General features: G+C 48.6%; 1 protein-coding gene across 1 annotated transcript in view; it reads left to right on the plus strand.

The window, feature by feature from the left end:
- Positions 1-3,423: 3,423 nt before the first annotated feature.
- Positions 3,424-22,201, plus strand: part of PGS1 (phosphatidylglycerophosphate synthase 1) — a 31,709-nt gene continuing 12,931 nt past the window's right edge. The window contains 2 exon segments of the mRNA XM_038741905.1: positions 3,424-3,539; positions 20,700-20,711. Of these exon segments, the coding sequence (XP_038597833.1) occupies positions 3,424-3,539; positions 20,700-20,711 (128 nt within the window).

The raw sequence follows: 22,201 nt of genomic DNA on the forward strand, positions 1-22,201 counted from the left end.
TATTCTCTATTTATTTATTTATTCTCTATTTATTTATTTATTCTCTATATATTTATTTATTTATTTATTTTACTTGTACATTTCTATCCTATTTATTTATTTTGTTGGTATGTTTGGTTCTGTTCTCTGTCTCCCCCATTTAGACTGTGAGCCCACTGTTGGGTAGGGACTGTCTCTGTGTGTTGCCAATTTGTACTTCCCAAGTGCTTAGTACAGTGCTCTGCACATAGTAAGCGCTCAATAAATACGATTGATTGATTGATTGATTGATTGATTGATTGACTGAATCCCCATTTTGCAGATGAGGGATCTGAGGCACAGAGAAGTGAAGCGATTTACCCAAGATCACAGAGCAAACACGCGGCAGAGGCAGGATCAGAACCCAGGGCTTCTGATTCCCAGACCGCTGCTCTTTCCATTAGGCCACAGGGTGCTTCGGATCCCTCATTTCCTCTATTCATCCGCGATGAGTCAATATTCCGGACTTTCTTAACAGTCCTTTGTACTTTGTACAAGGATTAACTGTTTTTCCCCTAAGTGTTTACGTGTATTGTTTGGGACTCTGTTTATAGTACTCTCCCTGTATCCGAACAGCGATAAAATTAATTAACGCTGGGCCTGGACACAGAGCCGAGTTGTTTGCGTTCCATCCATCCGTTTCCACTTGGCTTTTCCAACCTAGGTGTTTGCTGTCCGTAACCCTTCCTGTCTTGTTGACTGGAAGCTCCGTTCCTCAGTGAGGGGAAATGAACCCGGATTTGGGGGAAGGTTTTGACAACACGGCTGGCCCATTTGTGCTTGGTTGAAGGCTCTCGGGAACCTTTGTAGGTGTCAATGGCTCCATTATTTACCACATCCTGGGAATCAGAGGACCTGGGGTCTAATGGTGGCTCTGCCACTTGTCTGCTGTGTGACCTTGGGCAAATCACTTCACTTCACGATTGATTCTCTGGGCCTCAGTGACCTCACCTGTAAAATGGGGATGAAGACTATGAGGCTCATGTGGGACAGGGACTGTGTCCAACCTGATTATCTATCTATCTATCTATCTATCTATCTATCATCTATCTATCTATCTATCTCTCTCTCTATCTATCTCTCTATCTATCTATCTATCTATCGGGGGAGACAGACAACAAAACATGTGGTCATTCATTCAATCGTATTTATTGAGCACTTACTATGTGCACAGCACTGTACTAAGCGCTTGGGAAGAACAAGTGGGCAACAGATAGAGACGGTCCCTACCCAACAGCAGGCTCACAGGCTAGAAGGGGGAGACAGACAACAAAACATGTGGTCATTCATTCATTCAATCGTATTTATTGAGCGCTTACTATGTGCAGAGCACTGTACTAAGCGCTTGGGAAGAACAAGTGGGCAACAGATAGAGACGGTCCCTACCCAACAGCAGGCTCACAGGCTAGAAGGGGGAGACAGACAACAAAACATGTGGTCATTCATTCATTCATTCAATCGTATTTACTGAGCACTTACTATGTGCAGAGCACTGTACTAAGCGCTTGGGAAGAACAAGTCGGCAACAGATAGAAACGGGTCCCTACCCAACAACGGGCTCACAGTCTAGAAGGGGAAGACGGACGACAAAACAAAACATCTGGTCAGGTGTCAAGTCATCAGACTAAATAGAAGTAAAGCCAGATGCACATCATTGACAAAATAAATAGAATAGCAAATATGTACAAGTATAATAGAGTTATAAATCTGTACAGACATTTGTTCATTCAATCGTATTTATTGAGCACTTACTGTGTGCAGGGCACTGTACTAAGCACTTGGGAAGGACAAGTTGGCAACATATATTCATTCATTCAGTCATATTTATTGAGCAGGAATGTGTCTGTTGTTATATTGTACTCTCCCAAGCAGTTAGTACAGTGCTTTGCACAAAGTACTCAATACATGATGGAATGAATGAATGATAAGCTTGTATCTACCCCAGTCAATCCATCAATCGTATTTATTGAGAGCTTACTGCGTGCAGAGCACTGTACTAAGCACTTGGGAAGCACAGGTTGGCAACATATATTCATTCATTCATTCAATCGTATTTATTGAGCAGGAATGTGTCTGTTGTTATATTGTACTCTCCCAAGCAGTTAGTACAGTGCTTTGCACAAAGTACTCAATACATGATGGAATGAATGAATGATAAGCTTGTATCTACCCCAGTCAATCAATCAATCGTATTTATTGAGCGCTTACTGTGTGCAGGGCACTGTACTAAGCACTTGGGAAGGACAAGTTGGCAACATATATTCATTTATTCATTCATTCAATCGTATTTATTGAGCAGGAATGTGTCTGTTGTTATATTGTACTCTCCCAAGCAGTTAGTACAGTGCTTTGCACAAAGTACTCAATACATGATGGAATGAATGAATGATAAGCTTTTAATCTACCCCAGTCAATCAATCGTATTTATTGAGCGCTTACTGTGTGCAGAGCACTGTACTAAGCGCTTGGGAAGCACAAGTTTTTGGGTTTTTTTTAATGGCATTTATTAAGCACTTACTATGTGCAAAGCACTGTTCTAAGCGCTGGGGAGGTTACAAGGTGATGGGGTTGTCCCACGGGGGGCTCACAATCTTAATCCCCATTTTACATAACAAAATCAATCAATCAATCAATCGTATTTATTGAGCGCTTACTATGTGCAGAGCACTGTACTAAGCGCTTGGGAAGCCCAAGTTGGCAACATATAGAGACAGTCCCTACCCAACAGCGGGCTCACAGTTTAAAAGGGGGAGACAGAGAACAAAACCAAACATACTAACAAAATAAAATAAATAGGATAGATATGTACAAGTAAAATAAATAAATAAACAATAAATAAATAAATAAACAAAACAAACATAACAAAACATAGTAACAAAATAAAACAAATAGAATACTTCCCAAGCGCTTAGTACAGTGCTCTGCACATAGTAAGCGCTCAATAAATACGATTGATGATGATGAACATGCACAAATAAAATAAATAAATATTTAAATAAATAAATAAAATCAATAAATATTTAAATAAATAAATAAAATAAAATAAATCAATAGAGCAATAAAGGCCTCGGGGGCTGCCAACAAAGTTTTTCGAGGGCGGGCTGGGTTTGTGCGTGTCCTGGCGTCGGGGGCTGTCGATAAAGTTTTTTCGAGGGCGGCCGGGCGTGCGGGTTTGTGCGCGTCCGGGCGTCGGGGGCTGTCGATAAAGTTTTTTCCAGGGCGGCCGGGCGCGCGCGTGCGCGCGGGCTGGGTTTGTGCGCGTCCGGGCGTCGGGGGCTGTCGATAAAGTTTTTGGCGGGCGGAAGCGGAAGTGGCTTGTGAGGCGCGCGCGCGCGGGCCGTGAGGCGATCCGTGAGGAGGGAGGGAGGGGAGGACGGAGGGAGGGAGGGAGGGCTGCCTCCCTCAATGGCGGCGGCGGCGGCAGGGGTCCCGACGCTATGGCGACGGCTGCTGGGGCTCCTGGGCGTCCGGCCCCGTTGGGCCGCGTTTTTGGGCCGCCTGTCGGACCGCAGGGGCCGGAGGTAAGCGGGGGCGCGCCGGCGTCAGCCGTGGTGGGGGGGGGCGGGGAGCGAGAGCGCGCGCGCGCCCCCGCCCCCCCTCCTGTCAATCACTCCATCCCGCTACTACTCATTCATTCGTTCATTCATTCATTCATTCATTCCATCGTGTTGATGGAGCGCTGACTGTGTGCAGAGCACCGGACTAAGCGCTTGGGAAGGCCAAGTTGGCAACATACTACTATTACTACAATCAATCAACCAATCAATCGTATTGATGGAGCGCTGACTGTGTGCGGAGCACTGGACTAAGCGCAACATACTATAATAATAATAATAATAGTATTTATTTAGCGCTTACTATGTGCAAAGCATCATCATCATCAGTCGTATTTAATTCATTCATTCATTTAATTGTATTGAGCGCTGACTGTGTGCAGAGCACTGGACTAAGCGCAACATACTATAGTAATAATAATAATAATAATATTTATTAAGCGCTTACTATGTGCGAAGCATCATCATCATCAGTCGTATTTCATTCATTCATTCATTCAATTGTATTTGTTGAGCGCTGACTGTGTGCGGAGCACCGGACTAAGCGCAACATACTATAATAATAATAATAATAATAGTATTTATTAAGCGCTTACTATGTGCAAAGCATCATCATCATCAGTCGTATTTCATTCATTCATTTATTCAATTGTATTTATTGAGCGCTGACTGTGTGCAGAGCACCGGACTAAGCGCAACATACTATAATAATAATAATAATAGTATTTATTAAGTGCTTACTATGTGCGAAGCATCATCATCATCAGTCGTATTTAATTCATTCATTCATTCAGTTGTATTTATTGAGCGCTGACTGTGTGCAGAGCACCGGACTAAGCGCAACATGCTATAATAATAATAATAGTAGTATTTATTAAGCGCTTACTATGTGCAAAGCATCATCATCATCAGTCGTACTTAATTCATTCATTCATTCAATTGTATTTATTGAGCGCTGACTGTGTGCAGAGCACCGGACTAAGCGCAACATACTATAATAATAGTATTTATTAAGCGCTTACTATGTGCAAAGCATCATCATCATCAGTCGTATTTAATTCATTCATTCATTCATTCAATTGTATTTATTGAGCGCTGACTGTGTGCGGAGCACTGGACTAAGCGCAACATACTATAATAATAATAATAATAGTATTTATTTAGCGCTTACTATGTGCAAATCATCATCATCATCAGTCGTATTTAATCATACTATAATAATAATAATAATAGTATTTATTAATCGCTTACTATGTGCAAAGCATCATCGTCATCAGTCGTATTTAATTCATTCATTCATTCATTCAATTGTATTTATTGAGCGCTGACTGTGTGCAGAGCACCGGACTAAGTGCAACATACTGTAATAATAATAATAATAATAATAATAATAATAATAATAATAATAATAGTATTTATTAAGCGCTTACTATGTGCAAAGCATCATCATCATCATCAGTCGTATTTAATGAGCGCTGACTGTGTGCAGAGCACCGGACTAAGCGCTTGGGAAGGCCAAGTTGGCAACATACTACTACTACAATCAATCAATCAATCAATCAATCATATTGATGGAGCGCTGACTGTGTGCGGAGCACCAGACTAAGCGCAACATACTATAATAATAATAATAATAGTATTTATTAAGCGCTTACTATGTGCAAAGCATCATCATCATCATCATCAGTCGTATTTAATTCATTCATTCATTCAATCGTATTTATTGAGCGCTGACTGTGTGCAGAGCACCGGACTAAGCGCAACATACTATAATAATAATAGTAATAGTGTTTATTAAGCGCTTACTATGTGCAAAGCATCATCATCATCATCATCATCATCATCAGTCGTATTTAATCATACTATAATAATAATAATAGTATTTATTAAGAGCTTACTATGTGCAAAGCATCATCAGTCGTATTTAATTCATTCATTCATTCAGTCGTATTTATTGAGCGCTGACTGTGTGCAGAGCACCAGACTAAGCGCAACATACTGTAATAATAATAATAATAGTGTTTATTAAGCGCTTACTATGTGCAAAGCATCATCATCATCACCAATCGTATTTAATGAGTGCTGACTGTGTGCAGAGCACCGGACTAAGCGCTTGGGAAGGCCAAGTTGGCAACATACTACTACTACAATCAGTCAATCAATCGTATTGATGGAGCGCTGACTATGTGCAGAGCACTGGACTAAGCGCAACTTACTATAATAATAATAATGATAGTGTTTATTAAGCGCTTACTATGTGCGAAGCATCATCATCATCAATCGTATTTATTGAGCGCTTACTGTGTGCAGAGCACTGGACTAAGCGCTGACTGATTGAGCGCTGACTGTGTGCGGAGCACTGGACTAAGCGCAGCATACTATAATAATAATAATAGTATTTATTAAGCGCTTACTATGTGCAAAGCATCATCATCATCATCATCATGTCGTATTTAATTCATTCATTCAATTGTATTTATTGAGCGCTTACTGGGTGCAGAGCACTGGACTAAGCGCTGGGGAAGTCCGAGTTGGCAACATCTAGAGACAGTCCCTACCCGACAGTGGGCTCACAGTCTAAAAGGGGGAGACAGAACGAAAGCAAACCTACTAACAAAATAAAATAAATAGAATAGGTATGTCCAAGTAAAATAAATAAATAGAGTAATAAGTATGTATAAACATATACATATATACAGGTGCTGTGGGGAAGGGAAGGAGGTAAAACGAGGGGGATGGAGAGGGGGACCTTCCTTGTTATCAATCAATCAGTCGTATTTATTGAGCGCTTACTGTCTGCAGAGCACTGGACTAAGCGCTTGGGAAGTCCATGTTGGCAACATCTAGAGATGGTCCCTACCCAACAGTGGGCTCACAGTCTAGAAGGGGGAGACAGAGAACAAAACCAAACATACTAAAGCAACGTAAAATAAATAGAATAGATATGTACAAGTAAAATAAATAAATGAGTAATAAATGCGTGCAAACATATATACATATATACGGGTGCTGTGGGGAAGGGAAGGAGGTAAGATGTGGGGATGGAGAGGGGGACGAGGGGGAGAGGAAGGAAGGGGCTCAGTCTGGGAAGGCCTCCTGGAGGAGGTGAGCTCTCAGTAGGGCATTCATTCATTCATTCATTCCATCGTATTGATTGAGCGCTGACTGTGTGCAGAGCACTGGACTAAGCGCTTGGGAAGTCCAAGTTGGCAACATACTACTACTACAATCAATCAATCGTGTTGATGGAGCGCTGACTGTGTGCAGAGCACCGGACTAAGCGCTTGGGAAGGCCAAGTTGGCAACATACTACTACTACAGTCAATCAGTCGTATTGATTGAGCGCTGACTGTGTGCAGAGCACCGGATTAAGCGCTTGGGAAGGACAAGTTGACAACATACTACTACTACAATCAATCAATCAATCAATCGTATTGATTGAGCGCTGACTGTGTGCGGAGCACTGGACTAAGCGCAACGTACTATAATAATAATAATAATAATAGTATTTATTAAGCGCTTACTCTGTGCAAAGCATCATCATCATCATCAATCGTATTTATTGAGCGCTTACTGTGTGCAGAGCACTGTACTAAGCACTTGGGAAGTGCAAGTTGGCAACATCTAGAGACAGTCCCTACCCAACAGTGGGCTCACAGTCTAAAAGGGAGAGACAGAGAACAAAACCAAACATACTAACAAAATAAAATAAATAGAATAGATATGTACAAGTAAAATAAATAAATAAATAGAGTAATAAATACGTACAAACATATATACGTATGTACAGGTGCTGTGGGGCACTGTTCTAAGCGCTGGGGAGGTTGCAAGGTGATCAGGTTGTCCCATGTGGGGCTCACAGCCTTCATCCCCATTGTACAGATGAGGTGACTGAGGCGCAGAGAAGTGAAGTGACTTGCCCAAAGTCACCCAGCTGACAATTGGCAGAGCCTGGATTTGAACCCATGACCTCTGATTCCAAAGCCCGGGCTCTTTCCACTGAGCCACGCTGCTTATACTACTACTCCAATTAATCAATCGTATTTATTGAGCGCTTACTGTGTGCAGAGCACTGGACTAAGCGCTTGGGAAGGACAAGTCGGCAACATAGAGAGACGGTCCCTACCCAGCATTCATTCATTCAGTCGTATTTATTGAGCACTGACTGTGTGCAGAGCACTGGACTAAGCGCTTGGGAAGTCCAAGTTGGCAACATACTACTACTACAATCAATTAATCAATCGTATTTATTGAGCGCTTACCGTGTGCAGAGCACTGGACTAAGCGCTTGGGAAGGACAAGTCGGCAACATAGAGAGACGGTCCCTACCCAGCATTCATTCATTCAATCGTATTTATTGAGCGCTGACTGTGTGCAGAGCACTGGACTAAGCGCTTGAGAAGTCCAAGTTGGCCACATACTACTACTACAATCAATCAATCCGTCGTATTTATTGAGCGCTTACTGTGAGCAGAGCACTGGACTAAGCGCTTGGGAAGGACAAGTCGGCAACATAGACGGTCCCTACCCAACATTCATTCATTCAATCGTATTTATTGAGCGCTGACTGTGTGCAGAGCACTGGACTAAGCGCTTGGGAAGTCCAAGTTGGCCACATACTACTACTACAATCAATCAATCCGTCGTATTTATTGAGCGCTTACTGTGGGCAGAGCACTGGGCTAAGCGCTTGGGAAGTCCAAGTTGGCAACATACTACTACTACACTACTGACAATCACGGTGATGGCATTTATTAACAATAATAATAATAATAATTCTCATTCATTCAATCGTATTGATTGAGCGCCTCCTGTGTGCAGAGCACTGGGCTAAGCGCTTGGGAAGTACAAGTCATTCCTTCATTAATTCAATCATACTGAGCGCCTACTATGTGCAGAGCACTGGGCTAAACGCTTGGGAAGGACAAGTTGGCAACATACTACTACTGCACTACTGACAATCACGGTGATGGCATTTATTAATAATAATAATAATAATAATAATTTTCATTCATTCAGTTGTATTTATTGAGCGCCTGCTGTGGGCAGAGCGCTGGGCTAAGCGCTTGGGAAGTACAGGTTGGCAACATAGACGGTCCCTACCAAACAGTGGGCTCACAGTCTGGAAGGGGGAGACAGACAACAAAACAAAACATATTAACAAAATAAAATAAATAGAATATGTACAAGTAAAATAAATAAATAAATTCATTCATTCATTCAATCGTATTGAGTGCCTGCTGTGTGCAGAGCACTGGGCTAAGCGCTTGGGAATTCCAAGTTGGCAACGTACTACTACTACACTACTGACAATCACGGTGATGGCATTTATTAATAATAATAATTTGGGAAGTACTTAGTCTGGTTTCCGGGGGAGCCCTGCGCCGCCTCCCAGGCCCCGCAAAGTGAGTAAGGGAAGCAGCTTGGCTCAGTGGAAATCAATCAATCAGTCAGTCGTATTTATTGAGCGCTTACTGTGTGCAGAGCACTGTACTAAGCGCTTGGGAAGTACAAGTCGGCAACACATAGAGACAGTCCCTACCCAACAGCGGGCTCGCAGTCTAGAAAGAGCCCGGGCTTTGGAGTTAGAGGTCACGGGTTCAAATTCCGGCCCCCGCCAACTGTCAGCTGTGTGACTTTGGGCAAGTCACTTCACTTCTCTGGGCCTCAGTTGCCTCATCTGTAAAACAGGGATTAAAACTGTGAGCCCCCCGTGGGACAACCTGATCACCTTGCAATCTCCCCAGCGTTTAGAACAGTACATAGTAAGCACTTAACAAGTACCATTATTATCATCATCATCATCAATCGTATTTATTGAGTGCTTACTGCATGCAGAGCACTGTACTAAGTGCTTGGGAAGTACAAGTTGGCAACATATAGAGACAGTCCCTACCCACCAGTGGGCTCACAGTCTGAAAGGGGGAGACAAAACCAAACATACTAACAAAATAAAATAAATAGAATAGATATGTACAAGTAAAATAAATAAATAAATAGAGTAATAAATATGTACAAACATATATACAATATGCAATATATACAATATAATAATATTATATATATAGTATATATTATTTTATTATTATTATCTTTTAGACTGTGAGCCCACTGTTGGGTAGGGACTGTCTCTCTATGTTGCCAACTTGTACTTCCCAAGTGCTTAGTCCAGTGCTCTGCACACATCATCATCACCGTCAATCGTATTTATTGAGCGCTTACTGTGTGCAGAGCACTGTACTAAGCGCTTGGGAAGTACAAATTGGCAACATATAGACACAGCAAGCGCTCAGTAAGTACGATTGATTGGTTGATTGATTGATTGATTGAGACCCGAGTCCTCCGCAACCTCCCCCGTCCCTCTTGGAAGGCCTCTGGGGCCCAACTGAGTGGAGCTCAGGACAAGGCCAGCGGTCGAACCCAGAGCCCCGAGAGGAGGAACGGACCCCGGGGGTCCCCCCCGGCCGGAGGAGTGTGGGAGCCGGGAGCCGGGAGCCGGGAACCGGACCCGCCTTGGTGCAATCCCTGTTTCGAAGTGACCCGCGGGGCCGCAGTGAATCAGCCTTGCTGGGATCTGTGCGTACAGCGTTTCTCACATCCTGTCTGCGTGGAACTGTGAAGCAATCCCTGGCCAGCTAACCACTCGGGAAAAGAACCGGGTTTGCGGGGTCTACTCATTCATTCATTCATTCATTCATTCAGTCGTGTTTCTTGAGCGCTTGCTATGTGCAGAGCCCCGTACTAAGCGCTTGGGAAGAACAAGTCGGCAACGGGTAGAGACGGTCCCTACCCAACAGCGGGCTCACAGGCTAGAAGGGGGAGACAGACAACAAAACATGTCGTCATTCATTCATTGTCGTATTTATTGAGCGCTTACTATGTGCAGAGCCCTGTACTAAGCGCTTGGGAAGAACAAGTAGGCAACAGATAGAGACGGTCCCTACCCAACAGCGGGCTCACAGGCTAGAAGGGGGAGACAGACGACAAAACATGTGGTCGGTCATTCATTCTTTCAATCGTATTTATTGAGCGCTTACTATGTGCAGAGCCCTGTACTAAGCGCCTGGGAAGAACAAGTCGGCAACAGGTAGAGACGGTCCCAACCCAACAGCGGGCTCACAGGCTAGAAGGGGGAGACAGACAACAAAACATGTGGTCAGTCATTCATTCTTTCAATCGTATTTATTGAGCGCTTACTATGTGCAGAGCCCTGTACTAAGCGCTTGGGAAGAACAAGTCAGCAACAGATAGAGACGGTTCCTACCCAGCAACGGGCTCACAGGCTAGAAGGGGGAGACGGACAACAAAACCAAACATGTGGGCAGGTGTCAAGTCATCAGAATAAATAGAAGTAAAGCCAGATGCACATCATTGACAAAATAAATAGAATAGCAAATATGTACAAGTAACATAAATAGAGTAGTAAATCTGTACAAATATTCATTCATTCGGTCGTATTTATTGAGCACTTACTGTGTGCAGAGCACTGTACCAAGCGCTTGGGAAGTACAAGTTGGCAACATATTCATTCATTCAATTGTATTTATTGAATGCTTACTGTGTGCAGAGCACTGGACTAAGCGCTTGGGAAGTCCAAGTTGGCAACATCTAGAGACGGTCCCTACCCGACAGCGGGCTCACAGTCTAGAAGGGGGAGACGGACAACAAAACAAAGCATATTAACAAAATAAAATAAATAGAATAGTAAGTATGTACAAGTAAAATAAATCGAGTAATAAATATGTACAAACATATATACAGGTGCGGTGGGGATTCATTCATTCATTCAATTGTATATATTGAGCGCTTACTGTGTGCAGAGCACTGTACTAAGCGCTTGAGAAGTCCAAGTCGGCAGCATCTAGAGACGGTCCCTACCCAACAGCGGGCTCACAGGCTAGAAGGGGGAGACAGACAACAAAACAAAACTTACTAACAAACTAAAATAAATAGAATAAATATGTACAAGTAGAATAGAGTAATAAATATGTACAAACATATATACATATATACAGGTGCGGTGGGGATTCATTCATTCATTCAGTAAGCGCTCAATAAATACGATTGAATTCATTCAGGTGCTGTGGGGAGGGGAAGGAGGTAGGGCGGGGGGGATGGGGAGGGGGTCGGCTGACAGATGGGGTCCCTACGAGGCGATCAGATCGGCCCCCGCCTCATGGGGGGCCTAAGGGGAAGGGAGAAGGGGTGCTGAATCGCCGCTTGACAGGTGTCACGGAGGCTCAGAGAAGAGATGTGATTTGCCCAAGGTCACACAGCAGGCTGTCGGTGAACCGGGATTAGAACAGTGCTTTGCACATAGTAAGCGCTTAATAAATGCCATTATTATTATTAGAACTCAGATCTCCCGATTCCCGGGCCTGGGCTCCATCGCCTAGGTCACGCTTTATCCAGAGGGCAGATGTTTTGGAAAAGTACCAATTTCTTTTTTTAATGGCATTTATTAAGCGCTTACTATCTGCAAAGCACTGTTCTAAGCGCTGAGGAGGTTACACGGGGGGCTCACAGTCTTCATCCCCGTTTTCCAGGTGAGGGAACTGAGGCCCAGAGAAGTGAAGTGACTTGCCCAAAGTCACCCAGCTGACAATTGGCAGAGCCGGGATTCGAACCCATGACCCCTGACTCCCAAGCCCGGGCTCTTTCCGCCGAGCCACGCTGCTTCTCAGCGTTCAGATTTCTCAACTCAGAATTCAGTTGTTTAAGGCCCTACTGAGAGCTCACCTCCTCCAGGAGGCCTTCCCAGACTGAGCCCCCTCCTTCCTCTCCCCCATCCCCCCCCCCCCCCCCGCCGCCTTACCTCCTTCCCCTCCCCACAGCCCCTGTATATATGTATATATGTTTGTGCGGATTTATTACTCCATTTATTTATTTTATTTGTACATATTTATTCTATTTATTTTATTTTCTTAATATGTTTTGTTCTCTGTCTCCCCCTTCTAGACTGTGAGCCCACTGTTAGGTAGGGACCGTCTCTATATGTTGCCGACTTGGACCTCCCAAGCGCTTAGTACAGTGCTGTGCACACAGTAAGCGCTCAATAAATACGATTGATGATGATGAATAAATACGATTGAATGAATGAATGAATAAGGCGGCAACTGGTGAAATGAGAAAGTAGTGTGGCCTAGTAGATAGACCCTGGGAGTCAGAAGGACCTGGGTTCTAATCCCAGCTCCGCCACCCGTCTTGCTGCGGGATCTTAGGCAAGTCCCTTCACTTCTCTGGGCCTCAGTTACCTCATCAGTAAAATGGGGATTGAGACTGTGAGCCCCGTATGGGGCGGGGACCTTGTCCAACCTGATCCCCTTGTATCCACCCCGGCGCTTAGTACAGCGCACGGCACACAGTAGGCACTTAGCAGATACCATAATTAATACACGCCCCAGCGCTTAGTACGGCGCCTGGCACGTAGTAAGCGCTTAACAAATTCCATTTTTAAAAAAAGGGGGTGGTGAGGCAATCGGGTGTATGTCGGTAGTGGTGTTGGAGGGTAAATACTTCACCAAGAACATGTTGAACCGAGGGTCTCCTTTCAATTCTTGGTATATGTGTATAAAAAGGGGGTATATGTGTATAAAAAGGGGTTCGATTGTCCGGAATTGGATTCCCGGCCGGGCAGGCGAGGCAACAGCAAACACTTATTTCAACAAATGCCTCCTGCCAGAGTCCTCCGCCGAGCTCCCGAGCCTCGGAGAAGCAGGGTGGCTCAGTGGAAAGAGCCCGGGCTTGGGAGTCAGAGGTCGTGGGTTCTAATTCCGGCTCTGCCACTCACCAGCTGTGTAACTTGGGGCAAGTCACTTGACTTCTCTGGGCCTCCGTTCCCTCGTCTGTAAAATGGGGGTGAAGACTGGGAGCCCCACGTGGGACAACCTGATTACCTTGTCGCTCCCCCAGCGCTTAGAACAGTGCTTGGCACATAGTAAGCGCTTTACAAATGCCGTAATAATAATAGTAGTAGTAGTAGTAGTAGAGAGGCAGCGTGGCTCAGTGGAAAGAACCTGGGCTTTGGAGTCAGAGGTCATGGGTTCAAATCCCGGCTCCGCCACTTGTCTGCTGTGTGGCTTTTTGGCCAAGTCACTTCACTTCTCTGGGCCTCAGTTACCTCATCTGGAAAATGGGGATTAAATGTGAGCCCCCAGTGGGACAACCTGATCACCTTGTAACCTCCCCAACGCTTAGAACAGTGCTTTGCACATAGTAAGCGCTTAATAAATGCCATCATTATTATTAGTAGTAGTAGTAATGGCATTTATTAAGCGCTTACTACGTGCAAAGCACTGTGTTAAGCGCTGGGGAGGTTACAAGGTGATAGCAGATACCATAATTATTATGTTTATCCAGCACCCACTTTGTTGTATTGGACTCCCCTGAGCATTTAGTACAGTGCTCTCCACGCAATAAGCGCTCAGTAAATACCACACCAAGCAGCCTGGCCTAGTGGATAGAGCCCTGAGAATCAGGAGGTCATGGGTTCTAATCCCAGCTCTACCGCTTGTCTGCTGTGCGATCATGGGCAAGTCACTTCACTTCTCTGGGCCTCAGTTCCCTCATCTGGAAAATGAGGATTGAGACTGGGAGCATCCAAACCACTTTGCCCACCCCAGCCTGGCGCATAGTAAGCGCTTCCGAAATACCACAGTGATTAGTATTATCACCACGGAGGGAGTAAGGCCACGTGCAGCGGGGAGGGCGAGGCTGGAAGGGAAATGGGAAAGTAGGCATAAAAACCACCGTGGCAGGGGTAAGGAGAGAAAAATGCGATGAGGGTTGTGGGGCAGGAGGAGGGGGTTGGAGTCACCAGGGAAGGTCGACGTGTCTCTCCTACTTCCGATGAAGTAAGCCAGCTACCCTCCGGTGTTGTGACCTCTGTGACTCAGTGGAACCCCGCTAACTGGAGCGTGATCACTCAGCTATAATTTATCGAGTGATTTATGTATGTGTTTACGACGAGGCCTTTCCCCAATTAAGCCCTGTTTTCCCTCGCTCTCCCTCCCGCGTCATCGGCGCATTTCAATCTGTGACAGTTTGAGCACTTGAAGTTTACCCCGCAGCACTTATATCTTTTAAATTATATGTTATAAATGACTTTATTCGTATTAGTATCCGTCTCCCCCTCTAGACTGTCGGGTCGTTATGGGCGGGGAACGTGTCTGCTCATGCTGGACTCTCCCAAGCGCCGAGTACAGTGGTCTGCACCTAGTAAGCGCTCAATAAATGCGATCGATTGAGTGCAACACCTTGGGTAATTTGGATAAAAAGAGGTACTCAGCAAATGCTACCGGTTGTATTTCCCAAGTGCTCAGTGCAGTGCTCTGCACACAGTAAGCGCTCAGTAAATACGATTAAATGAATGAATGAATGATGAGCCCATTGTGGACAAGGTCTGTGACCGCCTCGATGAGCTTAGAACAGTAGTGGACACATAGTTAGTGCTTTCTGCTTTCCAAGCATCATTAAAAAAAAAAAAGGCGGCCCGAGGGAGGGAAACTAGCCCTGGCTTCCTAGGAATCCAGAGAGCGAGTTAGTTGGTGAAGGCAGAGTTTTGGAGATGGGCCCCTAATCTGTGTGGGGGAAATAATAATAATAATAGTAATGATGGTGTTTATTAAGCTCTTACTGTGTGTCCAGTGCTGTTCTAAGCATTGGGGTAGATACAACCTAATCAGGTTGGACACAGTCCCTGTCCCCCATGGAGCTCAAAGTCTTAACCCCCATCTTAGAGATGAGGTAACTGAGGCACAGAGAAGGGAAGGGACTTTCCCAAGGTCACACAGCAGAAGTGGCAGAGCCAGAATTAGAACCCAGGCCCGGGCTTTATTCACTAGTCCACGCTGTAAAGCAGGGCGAGGACAGCAGTCAAGATAACCTGTAGTCATCATCATCATCATCAATCGTATTTATTGAGCGCTTACTATGTGCAGAGCACTGTACTAAGCGCTTGGGAAGTACAAATTGGCAACATATAGAGGCAGTCCCTACCCAACAGTGGGCTCACAGTAGTCTCGACCCCCAAGGTGGCCCATCGGAACCACGGTGACATTCCTCCCCCCGACCTCCGTCATCATCCTGCTCCGCTGAGGGCGTCTGACCCGGCTCGTTTCCCCCACCCCCAGTCGATCAGTCGACATGCAGCAGTGTGGTCTAGTGGGTAGAGCCCCATGTGGGACAGAGACCGTGACCAATCTTATGGCTTTGTATACACCCTAGCGCTTAGAACAGTGCCTGGCGTAGAGCAAGCGCTTAACGGGCACCGTAAAAAAAGGTATTTATTGAGCGCTTCCTGTGTGCAGAGCACTGGTCCGAGGACTTGGGAGAGTCCAGTAGAGCAGGGTTGGTAGACACGGTCCTAGCCCATAAGAAGAGGTGAATGAATGAATGATCTGCCCTCTGCGGGCCCCTCCTAAGGGAGGGTTACGGGGGCTTGGGGGGTGGGATCAGCTCGCCCCGACTTTGAATGAGGGCCCGCGTTCTTCTTGGTAAGGTTTGGGGTGCCAGGGCCTCAAACAGCCCAATTCCTGATGTCGCTGAGGTTATCCAGACCCGCAGTCCTAAAACAGTTCAGTCAACCGGTCGGTCAACGGAACAGCTTAATAGTGTGGTCTTCGTCAAGCGCTTACTATGTGCCAGGCACCGTTCTAAGCACCGGGGTAGATCCACGATGATCGGGTCAGATACAGTCCCCTGTCCTACATGGGGCTCACAGCCTTCCTCCCCGTTTTACAGATGAGGGAACCGAGGCCCAGAGAAGTGAGCAGAGCCGGGACTCTATCCAGTAAACCACACTTCTTCCCCCAGTTCCCCCCGGTGGGGAAGTGATGGCTTTTGTTTATTTTGGCCGGCACCGGGCCTTCAAGCTTGCGTGGGTGCCCCCTCGCCTTGGAGGACGGGATGGGCGGGGGGTCACCGGGTCCCCTTTGGACCCGGCCCAGGCCCTTCCAGCATTTGGGACCCCCAGGCGGGATGGGGGATGGGTCAGGGTTTTTCCTGGCAGCTTGGGCTGCCCAAGTTGCTGAGAGCAGTTGGGAAATCCCTGTGGGTTTCTGGGAGCCGGGGGCGGGCGGGGAGTCGGGCGAGTGGCCACGATCCCTTCTGGCTGTCCGAGGCGGCGGCAGGGGCGGGAGCGCCCAGGTGGTCCTGACTGGAGGCCGTGGGGACGAAGGGAGTCGGGAGAGGGCAGGGGTCTCGCTCTTGGCGAGAGCCCCCCCCACCCCGGGCTTTTCCATACCGCCTCCTCGCCTCCCTGGAAGCTCTCTGTGGTCCGATGTCCGATGGTTCGTTCCCCTGGTGGCCCCTCGGACCGCGGGGGGCACACGCACCCCCCCCACCCCAGGCACCTGCCTCCCCACTGACGTCCGGCCCAGGGCTTCTCGGAGGGGACGCCCCAAGCAGGCTGAGCTTTCACCCTGTCGCGTGATCACCCACCTAGTGTGTCCTGGGTGAGAGGGGGACAGGTCCCCGGAAGGCAGGCGGGAGGGGTCAGGGGTGCCCGTTCCTTGGGGACTGTATCCCCCCCAACCAACCCCTGCTTCCCTCGCAGCTGTCTGAGCCAGATTTCCGGGCCTCAGTTGGAACCTGAGGGCTTCCCATCCAGGCTGAGGAGACCCAACGTGGCGGCCCCATTGTCCGGTCTCCATTCCCCCTCCCACCATTGACATTCCCAGCCCCCTTCCGGTCCCCCGGTGGAAATCTGGCACCCCATGGCAGGGTCCGGCTCCCCGTTCAGAATCCCGACGCCCCTTTCTTTTCCTACTTTGTGGACAACTAGCTCCCCCTGATAATCGCTTCCCAAGCCCGTCCCCTGATGGCCCCTGGCCCCTGGGGTCATCTTGCGGCTCTGGCTCCAGCTCAGTCAGGTCCCGTTTCAGCCCCGTCGCCGGACGCCTTCATCATCAGCCCCCGGCTCCTGCCGTCGAATGCCACGGCTCGGAAGCGATGCCTCTGGAGTGGGGGTGGTCGGGTGTCCCCCTCCCCATCTCCCCCGAAACATGCCGAGCAACTCCCCCTAGACTCTGCAGAGGACCTCTTTAGGTGTGTCCTCCCGACACATGGTGAGGCATCCCATCATGTCACAACATGTTAGTGATGTAATGTTGGTTACGTGACGTTGCTGCTTGCCCTGTGCTGACCTGTGTGTGAGCTAGCGAGTGAATGAGAGAGAGAGAGATAGAGATGGGGGAGAGTGGTTTTCATCAGTTTTAAAGCACAAAAGGGGCCGGCGTGTCAAAGAACAAACCCAAGTTCCACCAAGATAAATACACTGTGATTTTTATTGATGATGTTTGTAATGAGTTAAGAAGCAGGTTGACCCCATGGATAGAGCTCGGGCTTGGCAGTCAGAAGGACTCGGGGTTCTTGTCTTGGCTCCTTCACTTGTGTGTTGTAAAACCTTAGGCAAGTCATTTCACTGCTCTGGGCCTCAGTTCCCTCCCCTGTAAAATGGAGATTAGGACTGTGTGCCCCATGTGGGACAGGGACTCCATCCAACGTGATTAGCTTGTATTTACCCCAGTGCTTAGTACAGTGCCTGGCACATAATAAGCACGGAAACAAATACCATAAAAGGAGGGGGGATGTATGGGGTGGGTGTTGCCAATTTGGTGTAACAAATACCATAAAAGGAGGGGGGATGTATGGGGTGGGTGTTGCCAATTTGGTGTTTGGTGATCTGGTGTTTTTGATGAATAGACCCCCACAGTTTCACACTTTCCCAGATGGCCCCCATCTCCTCCACCCGGCCCCCTCAGAGTCCCGTCTTCCATACAAGGGCATATTTCCTCCCCAGGCTCTTTCTTGAGACATTAGTGTCCCACTCATGCTGAGAAGATTCTTCATTCTTGAAACCCTCCAGTCCTGTTTCTCCCCCAATGGGAAGGGGACTTCCAAAATGAGTTCCTCTCTTCGCTTCCTGGGCCCTTAACGGGAAGAGCTGTGTCTGTCGCTGGCTGACCCCCCTCCCCCCCACCCTGTCTTCCTTCCACCCCACCAGTCTGATCTTTCGGAGGGAGAAAGAGGAATCTGAGCTGACTGGAGCTGATGAGGGCCAGGGGGTCTGGTGTGAGAACGGTGTCTCCTGGGCTAAAGTCCCCCCCTTCACTCTCTCCCCCTTCCCGCCTTTCCCTCCAGAATTTCTCCCCTCCGGATAATAATAGTGGTATTAGTTAAGCACTTAATATGTGCCTGACACCGTACTAAGTGCTGGAGTGGACGCACGTTTATCAGGTTGGACACAGTCCCTGTCCCACGTGGGGCTCCCAGTCTGAACTCCCATTTTACAGCCGAGGAGACCGAGGCCCAGAAAAGCGAAGCGACCGGCCCGACGTCACGCGGCGGAGCCGGGATTAGGATCCAGGTCCCCCTCTACTCCCAGGCTCAGGCTCTTTCGACACGGGCACGTGGGCGCCGACGGTTTCAGGGGAAAAGAATCCCCCGATTTTCCCTCCCCGTCCCCCAACCACGCGGACCTGCGTCCCTTCCCGCGCCGGGCCCGGAGGCCGGGAAGTCCGGGATCCCGGGCTGGGGTCCCCGTCGGGAATGAGGCAGGCCCCGGCCGTCTTTTGTAACCTCCGGGAAGCGGGGCCCATTTCCCCTCGCTCGGGGTTTCGGTCTTGCGTTAGTCAGGAAGGGCTGACTGGGCCCGGTGGGGGCGGGGCGGCCGCAGGAAGCGTGTGACACCCGGGCCCGGCCTGCTTCTCGACCCTTTCCCAGTAAAGGGGATGAATAACTTACTGCCTTCTTCTCAGCACTTCACTTTCGGCCTGCTCGGCCCAGCGGGGCGAAGGCGGGTGGTTTCTCTTTGAGGAGAATCGGAAAAGATTGCAGGCCCCGGAGTCACGCCTCTCTTGAAAACTCCCTCCCACCCCTCTACCCCGGCCCAGCGAGTTCGGACCCCAGATGTCCCACGGCCGGCCTAAGTCCGGGGCCTCCTGACCCCCGGACCCCCTCAGGAGACAGAAGGCGTCTCCTTGTGTCCAGATTGGCCTCAGCTGAGGACACGGGGCCGGAACCCCGTGGGCTGACCCGATCGATTAATCTTTCGGGTTTTGACGCGGATATTGAAGTGTTTGGTTATAGAGGCAGCGTGCCTGGTGGAAGAGCCCACATCTGGGAGTCAGAGGACCGGGGTTCTAATCCCAGCGCCGCCACTTGGCTTCGCTTCTCTGTCCCCAGTGACCTCATCTGTAAAATGGGAATTAAGACCGTGAGCCCCATGTGGGACATGGGCTCCGTCCAACCTGATTAACTGATATAAATAAATGATGATGGCATTTATTAAGCGCTTACTATGTGCAAACCACTGTTCTAAGCGCTGGGGAGGTTACAAGGTGATCAGGTTGTCCCACGGGGGCCCACAGTATTAATCCCCATTTTACAGTTGAGGTAACTGAGGCCCAGAGAAGTTAAGTGACTTGCCCAGGGTCACGCAGCTGACAAGTGGAGGAGCTGGGATTTGAACCCATGACCTCTAGCGCTTAGTACAGTGCCTGACATATAGTAAGTGCTTAACATAGACCATAAAAAAAAATAACCCAAATACTGCAAAAAAAATTTTTGAATCGTCTGAGCACCTCCCTGGCCACTGTACTGAGCACTTGGGAGAGGAGAACAGAGGGTGTTGACCTTCGGGGCGCTTATAGTTTATCGTGTGCAGAACGGTTGGGAGAGAGTGGTACAAGTAGACCTGATCACCCTGCCCTCAAGGAGCTTCCAATCAAATCAGTCAACGAATAGCATTGACTCTGTGGGCAGAGCACTGTACTAAGTGCTTGGGAGAGGACAACCGACTTAGTAGATATGAAGAGCTGATAATCTAGCCAGGGGAAAGAGACCCTAAAATAAATTACCAAAAGGAGGAAGTAATAGAGCGTAAAGGTATGCACTTAAGGGGTGAGGTGGGGGGAGCTTCTGAGCACTTCGGTGACGCAGAAGGGTTGAAGTGACCGTCGAGTGGGCGACGGGGACTAAGGCGGTGGGTGGGGGTGGGGGGTCGATGAGAGATTAATCCAGACTTCGTCCCGGAGAGCCAGGAAGGATTTTTTGAGCTGCCTAATGGACAGATCGCCCAGGTCACTTACCTCCTTGCCCTTGGACCCGAAGGACAGCAAGTGAGAGGAGGGAGGGGAGGTGGGGGGGTTAGCCGGACTGGAGTCACGTGTTCGCTCTGTCCTCACGTGCCAGTATTCTTGGGACTCCTCCTGGAGGTGTCGGCAAGGTGGGCTGGGGTCCCTTCCACCCCCTGACTAGAGGAAGGTGTTCCCAACAAGGATGGTGTTTATTAAGCCCTACCCTAAGCGCTGGGGTAGACGTAGGCGAATCGGAATGGTGAGGGTCCTGGAGCCTGCGAGAGGCAAGGCGCTCTTCCCCATCTTCCAGGTGTGGATGCAAATGCCCTGCCAGGGTAAGCGACTTGCCCAAGGTCTCACAGCAGGCCAGTGGATGAGAACCTGGGGGTCCCGGAGCCCGGTTCCTGGGGTTTTCCCACCAAGTTGCTCTGAGCAGCATGGCCTAGTGAATATGAGTCAGAAGGACTTGGGTTCTCATCTCGGCTCTACCACTTGTCTGCTGTGTGGCCTTGGGCAAATCACTTCACTTTTTTGGGCCTCAGTTACCACCGCTGTAAAATGGGGATTAAGACCGCAGGCCCCATTTGGAATAGGGATGGTGTCCAACCCAATTTGCTTGGGTCCACCCCAGTGCTTAGAATAGTGCCTGGCACATAAATCAGCACTTAACAAATACCACAGTTGTTGTTATTACGTGAGACAGGGACCATGCCCAACCTGATTAGCTTGTATCTGCCCCAGGGCTTAGCACGGTTCTGGAAACATAGTAAGCGCTTAAGAAATACTATAAAAAAATAAATAAAGGTGAGCTCGGCTGTCTCCCGGCGGTTCCTTCTCCTCCTCCTCTCCTCCTGTTCTTCCCCCTCCCATCCCCTTCCACGACTGGCCTTTCCCCTCCTGAGCTGAAGGCTCAAAGCCGGAGCCTTGGCCTCCCCCTCCACGATCCCATCAATCCAGGGGGACGCTCCCGATCCTCCAGGTCCGACTCCAGCCGCTGACCTGTAAGAGTTGACCGGAGGATGCCGGCGGCCAGGGCATCGTGGCATCGGAGACGGCTTTCTGTGGCCGCCGTTGCAGGTGCTCTGGGTGTGGGCACACGCGTGGGCTGTGTGTGTGATTGTATGTGTGTGGGGGTGAATGCCAGGCCGGGCTGGTTTCTGGGGAACGCAGTTTCCATTTCACCTTGAGACGAGCAGGCTGAGGTTTTTACAGCGAAGTGAAGTGGCTTGTTTCACTGTGAGTCCCTCCCCGCCCCCTTGCCTGCCCCCTCCAAAGCTCTGTGGGCCGGCGGGGGGCTGGGGAGGAGGCGGAGTCCCCCCCTCCCGGGAAAGAGAGCAGAAGCCAGGTGTGAGCTATCCTGAAATGAGTGAGGTCAGCTTGGGTCGCCGCGAGGAAACCGGCTGTGCGTGTCTGCCACCTCTGAGGTTGGTTGCTTCACGTGGAGAAGAATCCGATCGCGATCGGCAGGATGTGCCCCTTATATCTTCTCCCCTTCCCCGTCGAAACGGGAGGGCTCTTTGGTCTTTCTGTGGTATTTGTTCAGCACTTACT

The sequence above is a fragment of the Tachyglossus aculeatus genome, unplaced genomic scaffold (assembly GCF_015852505.1).
Source record: "Tachyglossus aculeatus isolate mTacAcu1 unplaced genomic scaffold, mTacAcu1.pri SUPER_34, whole genome shotgun sequence".
NCBI classification, from domain to species: domain Eukaryota; kingdom Metazoa; phylum Chordata; class Mammalia; order Monotremata; family Tachyglossidae; genus Tachyglossus; species Tachyglossus aculeatus.